This window comes from Squalius cephalus (genome assembly GCF_949319135.1).
Source record: "Squalius cephalus genome assembly, chromosome: 8".
Classification (NCBI taxonomy): Eukaryota; Metazoa; Chordata; class Actinopteri; order Cypriniformes; family Leuciscidae; genus Squalius; species Squalius cephalus.
Window position 1 is genome coordinate 4,243,695 of NC_137129.1, and position 18,855 is coordinate 4,262,549.

The 18,855-nt window shown below is 37.4% G+C and overlaps 2 protein-coding genes across 3 annotated transcripts; one reads left to right on the top strand and one right to left on the bottom strand.

Annotated features, from left to right (window-relative positions):
* The first annotated feature begins 5,702 nt into the window (after positions 1-5,702).
* On the top strand, positions 5,703-14,190 carry fam83hb (family with sequence similarity 83 member Hb). Its single transcript, XM_079879115.1, has 6 exons — positions 5,703-6,245; positions 9,137-9,606; positions 10,105-10,269; positions 10,355-10,479; positions 10,565-13,352; positions 13,778-14,190. The coding sequence occupies exons 2-6, from the start codon at positions 9,157-9,159 to the stop codon at positions 13,796-13,798; spliced, it is 3,549 nt and encodes a 1,182-aa protein (XP_079735241.1). The 5' UTR covers positions 5,703-6,245; positions 9,137-9,156; the 3' UTR covers positions 13,799-14,190.
* On the bottom strand, positions 8,155-18,790 carry LOC307163191 (synaptonemal complex central element protein 1). 2 transcript variants are annotated; one of them, XM_079879159.1, is made up of 11 exons: positions 18,637-18,790; positions 18,469-18,516; positions 18,154-18,213; positions 17,991-18,065; positions 17,531-17,578; positions 17,311-17,365; positions 16,967-17,056; positions 16,634-16,697; positions 16,439-16,505; positions 15,180-15,303; positions 8,155-8,258 (listed from the first exon to the last, which is right to left on the bottom strand). In XM_079879159.1, exons 1-10 carry the CDS (start codon positions 18,650-18,652, stop codon positions 15,206-15,208), a joined length of 621 nt encoding a protein of 206 aa, XP_079735285.1. In that variant the 5' UTR covers positions 18,653-18,790; the 3' UTR covers positions 8,155-8,258; positions 15,180-15,205. The 2 variants fall into 2 exon arrangements, with proteins under 2 accessions (XP_079735285.1, XP_079735284.1); XM_079879158.1 differs by lacking the exon at positions 8,155-8,258 and having other exon boundaries at positions 14,228-15,303.
* Between the last annotated feature and the right edge of the window lie 65 nt (positions 18,791-18,855).

An 18,855-nucleotide genomic window follows, 5' to 3' on the forward strand; every position in this document is an offset into this window, starting at 1 on the left:
ACAGCAATGGTCACAGGGGTCCTTGAAGTCTATAGTTTAACCCTTTAAAACCGGATGTGTCGTCGACGACACAGCCAACCAAGCTGTATTCATGTCACTGTAACTCTTCAACCGTTTGCACTATCAAAATAATTCAAATAGTTCCTGAAAGTAGACATCAAGCGCTTTTCGCCAATATACGGCTTATTACGGTAATGCCATGCTTTCCGTCTGCAAATGACAGCAGCGCGGGGTGGAAGGATTTGAACAAAGAGATACGACGCGCGGCAGGTTAGAGTGTTTTGGATTGCATAAAATCATAAAAGAAACCAACAAATACATGGCGAAAGAAGTGTTAGACAGCAGAAAGGGGGATTGGGATGATTTTTAATGAAATTTGGGAGGCGGATGGCCGTTACTCTTTCACGTATCTAAGCATGTATTGCGTGCATGTGTATGTGCGCGTGCCTATGAATGCGTGCATTTGTATATGTGTGCGTGTATGACAAAAAGCGTCCTAAATGAAAACTGTGCAACCCAATGTCACAAAAAAGACTTGTATATATGCATTATAGTTCATTTTTCAACTTTAAAGTGTTAGTTTCTTTCGTTCATGATTTTTTTCTGTTTTTTTCTAAATAAAAATCAGTAAATTTATTCTCGTTTTTTTATTTTTGTCTATTTAAATTCTATTTACAAACTCACCACACACAATAATGGTCAATAACTGTAATTTGTTGAAAGCTTATCTTTTTCTGAAAAAGATGACACCTTGCACATGAAGATAGCACATTGTTTTAGAATTTTACAGTCAAAAAATCAAATTATGTGAAAAACACCTATTTTAGCTTCAGGTTCTAAAGGGTTAAGGGACCATTTCTTTGTTAAAGCTTTATACTGCGTTATATTAAAGTGTCCTCTCCTTGAGAGAAAGAACGTATTATCTTGATGTTTTGAGACGACTCTCCTGTTTATAGTTAAAGCCTGGCCAAATCCAACCTTGGAAAAGCTGTGTGTCGGTGTGTGTGTTAGTCTTCATGGTTACAGGTTAAGAAACCACTGGCATTATTGGAGATTGACTGAATTGTTGTTGTTCGGGACATGCTGGCGCCCGTCAACCCAAATCTGAGAACTGGAAGGTCACGACGTGCCTAACTTCAGGTTCTGAGTGTCAGATGCATAATCGATGGATATATGCTTCAATCTATCTGTATTTGTGTGGAAAAGCACTATGTATCTTAGCCAATCAGAAACTGCAACCTGAAGCAAGGACGCCTACGAACTCCTGTGAGTCTTGAAGCTGACTTCTGCTGATGAAACTGCAAACTATCGTCAGTAAATCTTTTCTTTAATTTATTATAATTGTGACTCTGGGTCTTCATTCATCATATCTGGTTCTGGGTCTTTGTCTGTAAAAACCCTTACAGTTTTCTCAAGGTAATAGACCTTGGTTTACAGAGCCTGGGGCTGTTACAGAGACGGGTGTGATTTTAGTGAAATCTGTAATTTTATGGATTATTTAAAAATCATTTACAACACCTTTAATAACCTCATTCCCAGCTATCAAAAATATGTTCTAAGAACATGTCGATAACTTCTCTCGTTGATGCGAACGTTAGTGAAAACATCAACATTCCATTTTAGAATTTTAGTGCAAACCATTATGATGATGTAACTTTGGAATGTTCTCTGAACGTTTTGAAACAAGTAATGCTTGAAAAGCATTGAACGTCCAACTAAAATGTTTCATAATAAATGAACGATTTCCTTGAACGATGTATAAATAACATTCTGAGAATGATATTAAAGACCAGATCATTTTTTATCGAACATTCTAATATTTTTCCACAACATATGTCAGTCACAAACATATTTAAGATGAAATTAAATGAATTGAACATAAAAATTCAGAGAAATCGATCAACTAAACTCAAACTCAAATGCTTGTTGATTAATAATAATAATGTTTAAAATAGGTGCGTAAAAACGACATATATTTTGTTTAACTTAGTTCAGACATTTTGCTCCAATAAAAAATTGTAATGATGCAAAATAATGAAAAGTCAGTATACCATATACTATGGTGTTTGTGTGAGGATGTTAATGTGATGAATGATGACGGTTTATGTAGAATACATTAGCATTTTGTTTTATGATATATCTGTGAATGTGGATGGTCATTCTTCTGTTTGATCATAGAAACTGAAAGAATTCAATTGCAAAATTCCTCTGTTGAGTCAATCAGAGCTATAGATCAGTTCAATTCACATTTATTTGTAACCTTTTTATTTTATTTTAACTATTTATCTGTTGAAAATAGTCCTAACTATACAGTTGACTAATAGTAAAACATTGTAGTCACTATTTATGTGGTATCTGCAACGTCTTTCTTTAGGGGTGAATACAGAGACACTTTCTCCCAGTCATCTCAATGGCAAAAAGAGTCCAGTAAACCTGAAATAAGTTTGCTGGAAGCTGCGGTAACACTTTATTTTACAGTGTCCTTGTCATATGTTACATGTACTTACCATAAATTATGCATCATTACATGCAACTAACCCTCAACCAAATCCTAATCCTAACCCTATAGGGTAAGTACATGTAGTTAATTATTATTATTACTCAATGACACCTTAAAATAACATGTAACCGAAGCTGCTTCTCTTGAAAACATGACAACAATGATGGCTAATGGCTGACACGAATTCTTAAGTCACTCATATAACTTTACTGCTTGTACAACCTAATGGTATTTAAGGCATTTGGTTGATAGATGTATATGAGATGCCATACATGAATAACTTTCAGACTTACATAAAATGATCCCACACTTAAACATGCATAATAAAAAAGTGTCCAGTCATAATCATTAATGCTCTTGAATTTGATGTCTAACATTTAGGAATCATTCATGGAATTTAAGCGCATATTAAGATGGGAGACTTGGTTTGGCTGAATTGTTTTTCTTTGTGCTTGGATTATGTGATGAACATGGACCGGAGCGTGAGGTAATACAGTTAAATCAGCGCGACACAGCCCGAGGTGTACATGATGACTGGAGAAGATGAGGCATTAAACTGCTGTTGGCTCATAGCTTCAGGGGTTTGACCTTTAATGTGAAAAGATGCTACTTTACAGGTTTCAGCCTCGCATTACGAACCACCTGCACTTATCAGTAATGTAACAGCGATGTGTCAGCACACACAAACAATAATTAAAAACATGACAAAACAAATACATAACACGTGAACGGACACAGAGAATGATGTGGCTGTACTGCGATACACACAAGTGACAAATTGTGTACCAAAAAATTAAATGTGGTGGTGTGAGTAGAAAATCTAGAGAAATCATCAATGTAAACTATACGCATAACTACAAAATAAAAGTTTTGTGTTTACATAATAAATGTGTGGGTACTGTGTAAAATGATTTTCTATATATAAACACACACACATGCATGTATACAGTATATTTAATAAAAATGTGTTATTTATATATAAAGTATGTATATTTATATATAATATACATTATATATAAATATATATATATATATATATACACAGTATATACATGCAAATATTTCTTAAATATATACATGCATGTGAGTGTATTTATATATACAAAATGATTTTCCACAAAACCCACACATTTATTATGTAAACACAAAACTTTTATTTTGGATGCGATTAATCCCGATTAATCTTTGCCCAGCACTAATAACACTGAATAATGAAAGTTTGTTTATGTGCATCTGTGTGTGTTTAGAGAGAGTGTGTGTCACATGATACGCAGGTGTGATATTACAGCAGGAGAGGGGAATTGTGGGTGGGACTCTGCCAGACAGCAAAAGGACACCTTGTTTCAAAGAACACAGCACTGTTTTAAAGATCACTCTCCAGTGGATGGATCAAGCTAAAACTTGTTTAGGTTATGAAACAAGATAGAGTTTGCAGAAAAATGATCTCAAACTGTATTTCGACATAGTCTAGATTGGCTACTCTCATTAAAATCCTTTAGCTGGGAGGTATAATTTTTTGGGTCTTTATAGTAAAAGGCCCTTCGGCTTTAAAAAACACACAGTTTAATTCATTTTATATTTTCCTCCTTGTTTATAGGCCTAAATGTACACTGCTGAGAAACACATCACACATATCACAGGCAAGTGAAGCAATACTGAAAAACTGAATGTTTTGATACGACGGGAATATTTGCATATGCCATATTTGTGGTAAAAGTAATGATTTTTTGTTTTGTGAGTTGTGTGACCTCAAGTGAATGTGAGCAAGGTTATGTACACAACAGAAAAGGTAAGTATGCTGGTGGTGTGTGTGTGTGTGTGAGGAATGAGTGTGTCCTAGGCGTGGTAAATGTCTCAGTTGCATTGGCACATTCCTCGGCGGGCCGCACCCTTTCTCACACCCTCCCTCACCTGAGTGGTTGCTAAGGTAAACCAAATACAGACACACACACTGACAAGATTATAAACTTTCAGAATCAATCACACAATCATAAACCTGAGGAAGAGAACATGAAAGTGCTCACATAAAAAATAAAAATCATCAGAACTCGAACAAAACTTCCCCATACTGCAGGTAAAAGTCTGGCAGAATGAGGATGTTTAAGGCTTTTCCTTTTCAAGGTGGGGCAAAATCCTCCAGCTTTCTCCACCCCTGCACCGTCAACACTTCCATGCATGTGAATTATGCACTTACTCATAAATGCAAATTGCAATAAAGCAATCATTACGGCCTCATAAAGTACGAAATGTATTGATTGCTTAAGATATCTTAATACTACAGATCAAATTGTACTTTGTTCTCACTTAAAAGTTAATTTGTTAATTATATATTAACCTGAAGTCTATTTATACTGAAATGTAATTATGCCATAATTGATATGCATAGGTCATTCCAAATGGGGGATTTCATTCCTTTAGGATCTGAAACATTCATTAAATCTCTCTCTCTCTCTATATATATATATAATGGAGTAAATGCCTATTAAACACTAAACCATTTTGTTAGAAAGTGAATCACTTTAATCAATTTAATAAAAATCAATGTAGCAGTTATACAAGATACAAAAATTTAAGATAAAATAGTAAATAAAAAACTTTATATTTATGAAATTAATTTTAAATAGTTATGTAAAAATGGTTCACACAAAGTCTTCTTGATAAAATAGTAGTGCTGTCAAATCAATTAATCGCATCTAACATAAAAGTTTGTGTTTATACTGGCTAATATGTGTATGGTGCACACACACACACACACACACACACACACACACACACACACACACACACACACACACACACACACACACACACACACACATATATATTTTATACACAAACTTTTATGTTATGCTTTGACAGCACTAAAATAAAGCCTAATCTCCACTATAAAATCTAAATATGTATATGGAGAGAATAAATAGTCAATATTTAATCATATTTACATTTATTGAAAAAGAAGATGTGGAATGAATGGATCTGTGCTGTTAGGAAAAATACCTGAATTATGGTAACTTTTAATAAGCTTTTTAATATTGTTTAAGTCAGTTTATACGTGCACAGAAACTTGTATTGATGCTTATGGACAAAGGGAGCTTTAAAACATTCATTATGAATGAATAATTCATCTTCTATACAGTATACCATGTATGGCAGACATACACAACTCTCAACAGTGTGATCATGATGACCTGGGTGCGCCTTTGCTTTGTCCCATGAGCAACAATCCACCATCTGTCTGTCTGCTCGCTGTGGAAAGAGGAAGAGATAGGAAGAGATAGGAAGAGAATGAAGGAGAAGGGAGAGCTGGGATATGGAGTGCGTTTGTGAAACTCCTCGGGGCAATTTTTTTGTGTTTCGCCGGTTATATGCAAATTGACAAACTCAAACAAACCCTGCAGTAAAAACCTTCGTTGTATTTGTAGTTGTCCGTTTTTGTGTTTCTGTGGCTGTAGGTGAGCGCTGACGATGGTTGGGAGGAGTTTCACCACTGAAAGGGTTGAGCCGTTCATTACGAACCGACCCTTGTGTTAATATCGGCGCGGAGACGTTCGAGCGGGCAGGACTCGGCCGAGCGCGAACAGGTTTCGCCAGGGCTGCTTTTCGCCTTGAAGCTCAATAGCATTGGGTGGGGTTTCCACCGACACCAGGAATGTACCGCGGATGCGTTCGCTGAACAGGGGGAGAGAATAAGCGACTTTTTAGGAACGGAAAAAAGTTTATTCACCAAGTATCTCCAGCCGTAAAGGTAAGAACGAGTTCGAAAGTCTCAAATTACGAGCAAGAAAGTCTCAAGTTTATGAGTCATAAAGTGTTGAAGAGCAGTTTGAGGGTTGACAGTTAAGAAAGTTTGTATGGAAACTATCTTTAAACTTGCTTCAAAAGTTTTTATTCTTAAACGTTCTTTGCACTTTAATCTGAAACAGACTTGAAATGGTTAACTATTCCAGCCAACGCTGAAGTAAGCATTAAAACATTTGAGTAGCCTATTTTATAATTGTTTGAACAGTCATTTTAGGAGGTGATGGAGTGAGGCTATGACATCTGTGCGTGATCATTTCATCATTTATGAACAGTTATAAACAGGGTAAATGTTCTTAAAACTACGAAATATTCGTATTTTATTAGAGTAAGTCTACTATTGATCTTTGAAATGGTTCAGTGTCGTGGGTGGACAGAATTGTTCCTTTGTTATCAAGTAGGACTTTGGTTAGGGATTGGTTCTGGATGCCATCTCCTTAAGTTACATTGTCTTAAAACATTACACAACTCTAAATATTAAATTATCAATCTGTATTTTGTACTTGCACTGATTCTTTTTGTGGGTGAGGCCCAGGTAAACCTCACCATGAACAGACGTGTGCATTTCTATCATTGCCATCCTTCATAATGTCATACACATGGTTGAGCTTGAGTTATGATGATATGACATTTTATTTTTTTCACTTGTTGAAACACGAAGCTCTAAAAGGGTGTTGTGTTAGTAGTTGATTGCTGGCAGACTAAATCTAACAGAAGCTAACTTACTGTTGGCACATTATAATCATTATTGGATGTTTTTAGGGAAGAAATGTTTTTGGGAAATCTAGCATGATTTCCATTGGCTGAGATGAAAATATCTAGAACCTGTTGATGGATGAAAGTTAAAGTAGCCATGTAAAATGTAAAAACTAATACAATGGACTATCAAAAGAAATATTCAATGTCACATTAGTGTTGGACATGAATTAAGAAAACTGGGTGTTGTATTGTGAGTTTGAAGAGCATGTCAGGATTCGGGATGCATGCACCTATATTATTGCTGATACCTATAAAACAATAATTATTTTCATTTTATGGCCAACAAATGATAAATGGCTGAAATTCTATTCTATTTTGTCTAAAAGTAAAAATAAAATTTAGGCACCACAACATTATAATGCACAGTATGAAAAATAGATATTCATTTTGAGATTTGCTCAAGATTACATGCAACAGTGTTATTCAATTATTAGTGTTTATAAAGATTAACTGTAAGTGAGAATTAGATAATGGCAAAGGTAATCTAAATGTAAATTGATACCAATACATTTAATAAAATCTCTAATGTCAGCTAATAACCACTATGATACTGATATATTGTGCGTCTAGTCAGGAAAACCAAAGAAATAGCTTGAACTGTCCTTTTAAGCATCCAAATAAAGATGTTTATATAGACACATTCAGTATTTCTGAAGTGTTTTTCATTAAAATATCATATGCAATTTGTTGCAGCTTTAAATATAACAGAATTTCACTATGAGCCGAATATTACAATCTTCATAAAAGAGTCAAGGGTTCATTATGAACATTATTTGGCCATGCAAAAATCTCTTTTTGCTTGGTGAAAATAATTACAAAAACTAAGCTGAAATAATGACTGCCTGTTATATGTCAGTCTCATTGCCTGTTGTTACAGGGATAGTTCACCCAAAAATGAGAATTCTGCATGTGCAGACATACATAATCTCTAAAAGTAAAACTGACTCATATCTAACTGTTGACACTTGCAGCGTAGACCCACGGATATAAAGTTTCTCTGCTCTGGTTCAATGTAATTTCATAACATCTCTTTGGTATTTTTTCACATTCGGCCATCCAATTGCGAAACCAATACAATCTGAATTATTATTAGAAGTCAGTCATTGGGTTTAAGTGTGGATGAATCCACTCCAACATGATTTACTGGTCTGGGTGTCGACTCTCTGAAAGAAACATGCTGACAGCACAGATTACAGATTAGCTGAAAAAAAAAAGAATGATGATGATAATAAGGGCATGTCATGCGTAGATGCATTTTTCTTTTTGGCATCACATAACATTCCTGTTAACAAATTTTTATGAATCTCTTGTACATATGGGAGTTTACAACATATAATAGACATGCTATGAATTAGCCACAACATGTCTTGGTTAATTTATGACCTGCTCAAAGTCTGATTCTAACTTGCATAGTTAACGCAGCGAGTCTCTTTCACAAGAGCATCAGCAAAACACTCCCTTCTTTGATTCAGTCACATGTGTCTTCAGTTTTTCCCTTTCTGTTTATGTCTTTTTGCTTCCCCTCTTGCCCACAATGAGTCACTCGCCAACAGGCTGACACCGTTTCCCTGGTGATGTCTAAAATACAAACAAATGTACGCAAGTGGCTGCAACCTTCAAAAACTTTCATAGTGTGGCCTAACCTTGCTTAGGGGTCATTGTCTGAAGGCCCCACAACAGATAGGAATTTCTTATGTACACAATGAGTCGAGCAGATTTTTTTTAGCAATCGCTAGTTAGCGATCCTAACTAGCATGCTGCATGCTTTTTTTTTTTGGTTGCATAAATATTTCATAAAACACTTCTAGTCTTTTGACTGATTCATGATCTGAGTTGTACAACAAATAATATTGGCTTTGCATGCAAAATTTGTGCTTCCTGGATCCTGTTGTATCATAGTGCATATGGTAAATTATAAAAGTGTTATTTCCTATTTGTTAATGTTGCCTAGTAGTAGGCAGACTTTGCTTACAGCAAACATGTTTGTGCTAAAATTAAATTAAAATAATATAGGATGGTTCCAGATGCTCTGATTAGATTATTCCACATGCTTATTTATTGAAAAATTTTGTTTCTTAGGTTGTTTTCCCTGCTCCACCATGGCCCACCGCTCCCAGAGTTCCTCATTGGGAGACAATCCCTTGGATCCCAATTATTTGCGTCCGCATTACCGGGAAGAGTATCGCATGGCTATTGATGCCCTGGTGGAGGAGGACACTGAGGGCTACTACAACTTTTTACAAAGTGCTAATATCGTTGACTTTTTATCGAGGTCAGAGATAGAGAATATTAAAAGCACTGTACATTCACCACAGTGTGCTGGAAATGTACCAGAACTGCCATATCGAGAAATAGATGAGGATGGGTCTTCTGACACATACTGGCCACTGCATTCTGACTTGGATGCACCAGGACTAGATCTTGGCTGGCCTCTGCAGCAACACTGTTTTGTGGGACCCACAGAGGTCACAATTTTGGTGAACCCTGGTGACCCCGAAATGCCCAGCATTAAGGAGCAGGCACGGCGACTCATCAAAAATGCTCATCAGGTTAGTGATTTATAATTTATAAATAACATCAGGCTGGATTTTCCTCAGTAAAAAAAAAACATGTTTAAAATTATGAACACTTATATGAAATGAAGAATGTGACCAGCCAAATAATACTCATTTTATGTTGGTTATTGCACGTAGAATAAAATGATCATGGCAGGCTGCAAATAGGGAATTTTTGCAATGGCTTCAGTAAATGAAAACATTTGTGTGATCAGTGCTGATCGTGATATCGCTGACATTGATATTGAGTGCACCTTTTGAAAACGTAAATACAAATTTTGTGCCATAATTGCATGTCATGTTAAATCAGATTTAGACATCATCGATTGGTTCTTTAGGAAAAAGCTATGCTTTTTAAATGTTTTCTTTCTTACTTGAATTGTAAGTAAAGTTTAGTAAAAGTGCAAAAAAGGCTAGTATCTTGTAACTTGACTAGTTTTAATTGTCAAGGTGATTCCTTATTGTTATTTTTTTTCTCTCTCTTTCTAACAGGTCATTGCAGTGGTGATGGATATTTTCACAGATGTTGATATATTTTCTGATCTTCTGGATGCTACAGCACGTCATGTGCCTGTCTATATCTTGCTGGATGAACAAAATGCCCATCATTTTGTTAACATGGTGGCAAGCTGTAAAGTTAACCTGGATATGATCCATGTAAGTTAAGCTGATCTCAACTAGCCTAAGTTTTAATTAAAATTGTAAGAAAATACAGGCTTAATGGTGACTTCACTGGTTACAGATGATGCGGGTACGGACAGTAGCAGGCATTACCTATTTCTGCCGCTCAGGGAAATCATTTAAAGGTCAAGTGATGGACCGCTTTCTTCTGACAGACTGCAGAGCAGTGATCAGTGGAAATTACAGGTGAGCTCAGTGACATTTGAATGCAGATAAGAATTCTTCTCTGTATTGTATGACATTCTAAACGTTTCTTTCTCTCTTTTTCCAGCTTTATGTGGTCTTTTGAGAAGATCCACCGCTGCATCGCCCATTTGTTCCTCGGAGAACTAGTTTCCACTTTTGATGAGGAGTTTCGTATTTTGTTTGCTCAGTCTCAGCCTCTTGTTGTTGAAAATGCCCTTGTGCCCATGCCACAAGATAGTTACCTTGGCAGCCAGTTTGGCTTTAAAAGGACTCAGTCACTAAGGAATCCCAGAGGGAATCCCAGACCTCGCCAGCCTGAACTTACTGGTTACCCATTCGGGGATCGTCTTGAGTCTTTACTACCTTTTCGGAGGGATGACCCGTTCCGCCATACGGTTGAACCAAGTGCAGGTCCTATGCAGGTCACAAAATATGCAACACAGCAGTTCAGGATGCAACAGTCATTCTTGGATCAAGGACGCTCAATGATGGCGTCCCAGCAGCTGGAAATGAACGCCTTTAAGAGGCATAGCTATGCAGAGGGAACCCACGAGACCTACGCCTCTTCCCGGCAGTACATGAAACAGCGTGTAATGAACAACTTGGAGGAGAAGGAATCGCATTACCAGCGAGAACAACATTACTATCAGAGCGAGGGCACGAGACATGATTCTGAGCGTGGGGCATATGACCGTCTTAACTATGGCACGCACCAGACAGATCAACAGTCTGATTCTGCATATCCCCCTGAACTTGAAGCACCAGGAAATATGAATGTTTTATCCTCTGATGACCTCAAAAGTGATTCAGAAAAACAATATTACGCAGGAGGGGGACGCTATGGTCCACAAACCCACAAGAGGCCTGCTGCGGGCCACTCGTATGCCTGTCAGAGTTCGCCAACTCAGCCTCATCCTCCAGACCAGAAGCAGTTGTTCTCCTCTGGAGAGCAGGTACGCCAGTCCCAGGATCCCAGTGTGAAGCAGGGATTGCGGAGCTGGAGAATCAACTCTTATCTCAGCACTTATGAAGATACAGGAGAGGAGGGCCTGCATCAGCCCATGGGTCCTGATGCTTTTGATGAGCCACATCAACAACCTGACAGTAGACAGTATGGCTCAGAGGGGCCAGGCCTTAATTTTCCCAATAGAGAGCGTCCAAATATCCCAACTAAGCCAAACCTTGACTTGCGACCGCGCTTTGGTAAACCCATAATCCAAGATAGGAATCAAGTAAAAGATATTCTCTCTGACCTGGGTCCTACAAGTACTGATACATTAAAGCCAGCTATTTCAGCTTCATCACTATCATCTTCAACAGACAATGAGAAGGAGGCGGAACCAAGGGAACCAAAGGAAATCAGCATTACCAAGCACGAGTCCTTCCGATCTCGAATTAACCCAATGCTGCAAAGGAGCTCAAGACTACGGTCTTCTTTAATCTTCAGCTCCTCAAAGCTTGAGCAACACAGTTCCTCGCAAGCTAAGTCTGGTGGGGAGTTACAAGAGGAGAGAGATGAGAGTGAGCCTATTCGATACTCATCCATTGTGGCAGAGATTCTCGAGAAGAGGAGATCGCTGTCAAGAGAGCCATTTGATTGGAGTAAGCATAAAAAAGCAGATGAAAAAGATGTTAAAAACGGATCAACAGGAGACCTGACTACGATCACAGACTCCAAAGAGGAGCCCATCAAAGAAAAGGAGAAACCTGACAACCCTGAACCTAAGGACAACAAAGTTACACAGCCAACCAAGCCTTCGACATCTCAGCAAACAACTTCTTCCCTAAACGTGAATGATCCAGCAAGCCGACTTCAGTATTTCAAAGATCTGGAAGAAAAGAGAAAGACCTCAAAATTAGAGTCAGATTCGGTTAAAAGTAGAGAAGCAGCCATGAAAAAGCCAGACCTCTCTGATACAGCAACCAAACTTCCAAATGTGGTTATTTCTTCAGAGGAGTCCACTGTAAAGGCACAAGAACCCTCATTTACACTATCAGATCCTGTAACACAGCACGTGGCATTCACATCACATCCAAAACCTTCTGAAGTCTGTGTGGACAAGCCAAACATAAACAGCAAATCTCTGACAGAGAGCACAGCTGATGCAGCAAAGAAAGAGCCCGCTAAGGAACCAACTAAGTCTCTCCGGCCTTTCCCTTCACCCAAATTCTTAAAACCATTCAAAAGCTCTCAGTCCTCTCATCGTCGGATCTCATGCGGTGAGGAAATTCTCACGGATGCGACAGATGCTGAAAAGAGTGAGCTTAAGAAGTCCCGCAGCCTCAGCTCATCTGGCATGTCCCGCACAGAGTCCAAAGAAAGCCTGAGCTCCCTAAACATTGGGAGCACTGATGGCAAAGATACAAAGGCCCTTGATTTCCTCAAGAAACAAACACAGAGACTGAAGGGTTTCCTTGGGCCAAAGGGAGAAAAGAAGCAGTCAGGAGTGTCCAACTCTCAAGAGGACAAGTCAATGAAAACAGTCCCTGAGGTGCAAGAGGATCCCTCAAGCAAAGAGAAACCCTCTGAATCCAAATCATCTTTAACCACTGTAGAGACCAACAAGCCCACTGCTAAACCGGCTCAATCACGCTATCAGTCCTCTACCTCGAATGTAATATTCAGTAGCAACCTCAGGGATGATACCAAGGTGATCCTAGAGCAAATCTCAGCAAATAGCCAGAAGAACAGACAGCAGAATGAAGAGTCTGGGAAAAGCGAGGGGAGCAAGGAAGATGACGTTTCCAATTCATCCTTACAGGTTCCAAAGAACCGGTTCGGCCGAACTCCAGTCAACCCACAGGAGAGGGACAATCTGCTGAAGAGAATAGAGAGCATGCGCAAAGAAAAGAAAGTCTACAGTCGCTTTGAGGTACTTTTTCGTAACCAAGAAGAGTGTTGCTGGGAACAGGGAAATAAAGAGAAGGCAGAGCAAGTCTGACTACATTAATCACATGAGATTCTTGTACAATATTTGTAATGTATTTTGTGAAATATATAAATTCTAAGCAAAGCATTTAATGTAGCGTTTAATGTCTAATTATTATATTTATTGACGAATTGTCTTTTTCCTTTTACGTTGTTAATTTAATATTTGCCTTTACATGCTCTTGTGGAATGCATAGAATTTACAAATCTCTTTAAATTTCAACATTAAAAATTCAGTGTCGTTATATCCCATTCCATGCAGCCTTTCATCTATTTATGTTTTCGTTTATGATAGAAATAAATGGAATAGACTATCACATACTGTTTGTGGGATGTTTCATTCACATATCTGTCACTCTACTTCAACAGATGGGGAATAACCTGGGATAACAAAACTTGGAGGAAGGGGCCAATGTTCCTCACAGAGAACTGTAAAGAGAACCTGAAACTGAACTAAAAATTGTACCAAACATCCCCAATACTGCTGTGAACTGACAGAGAAGCAAGTAAGTCGCTTCAGATAAAAGCGTCTGCTAAATGACTAGTAACCTAAATGGTCCATGGATCTCACATAAACAACATGAAAATAGCACAAGCTGAAATATGAGGAGTCTTGCTGGGGCAGGAGAAATGTTCCTCGCTCTGTGCCAATCTGAGCCCACAGATGATTTACTTTGCCCTTATAAGGCATCAGGGCATACCTCAACAGTAATCACACAGGATAGAGAATCACAAAATCAGGCCAAAGGAGGGTTCAAACGTCAAGATGTTTGTGATGCAAATATATGCCATTTTCAGCTCTGGTAAAGGATATTAACATGTCAGGGCAGAACCTGAGATATGCTACTCTAAAGGCACTAAAACACACCCTCATTAAAGTACACCACACAAACACCCCAGGACATGTCATGCTGAAATTATGCTTTGGTGATGACTGTGCCAATGGATCACGGGTATAAAGGAAAACGGAGATGGTTGGTAGACGACGCTTTTACTTTTGAAGGCAAAGAACACTGAAACTGAAGATGTCAACAACAACAAAAATGACTGGAAAGTATGTAAGGGATGTATGAAAATGAAAGGAGGCTTATTCATTCCTTTTATCCTCTATTTAAACGGTGCTGTCAAGGAAGTGGATTGAAAGCTGAGAAAGTGATTTGGGGAATTTTATTACAATCAGATTTTGCAGTATAATAGCTGCAGACCTACTACACATGTACATTCCTGCATGAACTGTGTTGTCAGGAGAATCTGGACAATATTAGGTTGATAAAGATGTTCTCAGGACTGGGCTTTGGCCTGTATTTTGTCAATGCAAAATGAAATTAAGATAGAATGGTATTACTGAACACCAAAGAATTCCCAGAGTGGATGTGTCATAGGACTGATTTATGGAAACTGAAAGTTGATCTAATGAGGATTATTGGATCGAGGAGTTTGAATTTGATAGTGTCATCGATACAGTTTATGTATATAAATACAAATCTTGGGGAATTTAGGCTTGTTTACAAACTTTTTTTTATTGTGTCTTAAAAATTCTGAATAAATGGTTTAGAAACGTTTATATTCTAGGTATGGGTATGATTTGATTGAGGTTTATTATCAGTATTTGTACTTTTTTTTTTTTTTTTTTTTTTGATGGCATAACACAACAATAGTACATATGGCAACAAGTTAAAATAGAAGAATAGAACACAATGGAAAAAAACTTCTCTAACTTCTCTATCTGCTGTAAAATTAGCATTTTGTTGGAATACAGTAGGAACTCAACTCAAGTTTGTGAAATGTGTGAGACATTCATGGTGCTTTTTCATAAGTGTCCATGTGCATCTCTGCATGCTGGGTGTGGCTTAACCCGTCCAGCAGCTTGGTCAACTGCTCCAGCTTCTGTTGCTCTGTAGGGACACACACACACACACACACACACACACACACACACACACACACACACACACACACACACACACACACACACACACACACACAGGAAAGTATCAGATTACTCTGAGGATGAAGTTGGTCTCTTGTTTAAGGATGTTGAGAGCTCAGTTTTAGGTCTTGAGGACACTTGTGTAAGAGGTTACTTTACTGTGCAATCCTATCCTTGCAAGTCATCTTACTATACTATCTTTACTCAGCCCAAATAGTCCGAGTAGCATGCTAATACAGTAGTGGCCAAAAGTGATGTCTGGCCTTGGAAAATTGGCATCTTCACCTTTTGTAAAATATTATAAAAAAAATGTGTAAGGATATTATGTAGTTGTGCTTGGAGTCAATTGTTTTATTTGTGATAGGGTTAGTTTTCACACAATGAAACATGCTAAATTGTACAGACATCATTTTTGGCCAGGCTGTCATACAAAGAATTTATGAACATGCAAAAACAAGCGAGAAATGCTTTAAAATGCTGCGAATGCACACGCAAACTTGACTGTGCTAGTCATGAAGGTGTGGATGCACTCTTCCCTAAGCGGCAAAACACGGGCGTACAAAGAATTCACAATTTACAGTAGTATTCTCATTTTAATTTTAAGTAGCCGATATATAGACCTGCGCTGCACATGTTGCACTTAATTGTGTTTTCCTTTGTGAAGTGATTCCAATCATATTTCAAGCTATTTAAAACCATCATGGCGAACAGAAAATAAAATAAAACCAGTAGCTGTAGTTTGACTTTTTTGCAAAATAATTTTGCCAGATAAAATACCTTATACATAAATAGCATTTTGTTCCTCCTTCATATTTAAAAAAAATATATATTTTCCTCATATTTTGATTCAATTGAACTTGTAGGGTTATTTAAAACAAATATCCCCTCCAGACATTACTTTTGGCCACTACTGTATGCTATTCTGCCTTGTGGACTGGCCAAATGAGTCATTTCGGAAAAAATGACTCGAATTAATTTGACTTCAATGTCTGAATGAAGCCAGAAAGCCTCAAATGTCCCACTGAACATGCAGCTACACACTGGTCATACTGGAGAGAGCCATAAAACTTAAGCAATGGAACAAACTGAACAAAACACACCAGCTTTCAGCAACTGCTCAGTGGTGTATTCTGCAGACTGTATTTCTGCTGGAAGTCTTTGTGGAGTCTGGAAAAAGAAAAGAAAATGGACCGTAAAATGCCACCAATCTGTAAATGAATAAAGCCGTTTACATTTCACAAGTAGAGAAAGCTTATTTGTTTTTATTTTAATATCCATTCTATTAGACCACTTACAAAGACAGTAGACAGGTTTTTATGCTGCTCCATCAACTGCTGAAGCTGATTCTCAAACTTCATTCTAAAATAAATAAGATAAAACTTTGTTTCAATATACAATATGCTCTTTTATTTTACAATTGTTAATCCTGATACCATCAGTAACGTGACATTTCATTCAGAATATGGGCATTACAATAAATGTTCTAGCGATACTTGCAAAAATGTACAGTATGTTCATGTCTAAGAAATTGTGACAGCATCTCATATCTAATTCTGATATCTAAAGAGATAGTAATGCTTAAATACGAGGAGGAGTTTCCATTCGCTGTTATAAACAGTGAGTCATACCGAATCTTTCTGTGCTTTAGTTTCGTCTCCTGGATCTGAAAGCAGTACTGCTTTACCAGTTCCTCTTTCTGATGGTTCTGCTCACGCTGCCTACAGAGTTACAAGATAGACTTTAAATCAGATATAAAGATGACACCCGGTACATCTCACAAACATTTCTGTGTGAACAAATTCTGCTCTCAACGTCATCCTATTTTTAATATGATTTGTGTACTGGTATTGAGTGAATACACACCCTGTACGAGACCAAAGCTCAATGTTTAGGCCACTCAAGTTGTGTTTTACACGTATGGTGTGCAGTAATTCAGTGCTTAAATACCCATGAGTGTTATTTGGATATCTACCTTTGTGCCTCTTGCTGGATGTCCTCACATTTGAGCTGCATAGTTCTATTTAACTCTGTATGAAAAGAAAATTTGTGGTAACACTGTAAATATATCTGATAACAAGGCTTAAATGTAACTTATTGGTGATTTCATGTACAGTAATGATCATTCTATTTGTGTGCTTCTATACAGTGTTATATAAATGCAAATCCCTCAGTATTTGGTTTTAGACGAGCACCTTCCTTTTCATTTAACGTTCCCTCCAACTGTAAGGCTTCAGCATTTACTGTAACAAAAAAGCTCATTTGAATGAATAGTAATGTATAATTCATTGTCATTTGACATTTAAAAGGATAGTTCACCCAACAATGAAAATTCTGTCATCATTTACCCACCATCAAGTGTTTCCAAACCAGTATTAATTTCTTTCTTGTGTTGAACACAAAAAAAGATATTTTGAAGAATGTTGGTAACCAGACAGTAGCCATTGATTTCCATAGTCATTTTTTTTCTAATATGGAAGTCAAGAGTTACCGTCAACTGTTTGATTACCATCATTCTTTAAAATATCTTCTTTTGTGTTCAACAGAACAAAGAAACTCATACAGGTTTGGAACAACTTGAGGTGGAGTAAGTAATGACAACATTTTTCATTTTTGAGTGAACTATTCCTTTAAGGGTAATGCAAGCATACATACAGGTATCTTCCTCCTGCTTTCTAGCACTTATGAAGAGTATGGTTTCCTTCACCTCATCTTCAAGGCTTTTCTTGGCTGAAATCAATATATGGGTGTTAATTTTTTGCCTTTTTAAAGTGTTAAGTGTTCATTTACAGTCTAAAGATGTCAATTGGCAATTTACCTTGTTGCAGATTCCTGAGTTTGATTAACAGCTCCGCTGGTCTCGGTTCTGTTCGCTTTCCTATAAAACATTAAGTTACTAAATGTTATGTAAGAAATACAAAGGCATTAAGTCCCCATTGAGTGGACAAACATTAAAGATCTGGTTTATGGGTGAGGCCTTCTCTATGGGAAAAACTAAGATACGTAACGAACACAAACTCGTCGGTTTAGTGGAATTATTTTTTAATTAACTATATTTGTTTAAAACGAGATGTAACAGTTAAGCTAATAGAAAATAATGAATATAATAGCTCGTCAGTGATTCATGTCATACCTGGGCTTTTTGGTGTCTTTATAATATCTTCAATGCTGAATGATGACTCTGTACAAAACAATATTTAGCAAGCTGCAATACTCGAAAATCAAACTCAACCTGCTTAGCTGACTAAACACCTCTAACTTACACAAAAACAAACAACAACACAGCAAAACAACAACCCACCAAGTATCAGACTCATTACGACGCCAGTTATGTATTAAATACAACGAAATATCTCTAAATTTGTAAGGTAATAAATATGTTAATGAGAATGTCGTTTGTTGTTGTCAGTTGGAATATCTGATGTTCTTCGCGCACTTTCCAACTGCTGTTCACGCGCAGCTGTCGTTTGAATGATTGTATTGAGTATTCTCGTAAAAACTTAAACCATGCCTATATAAC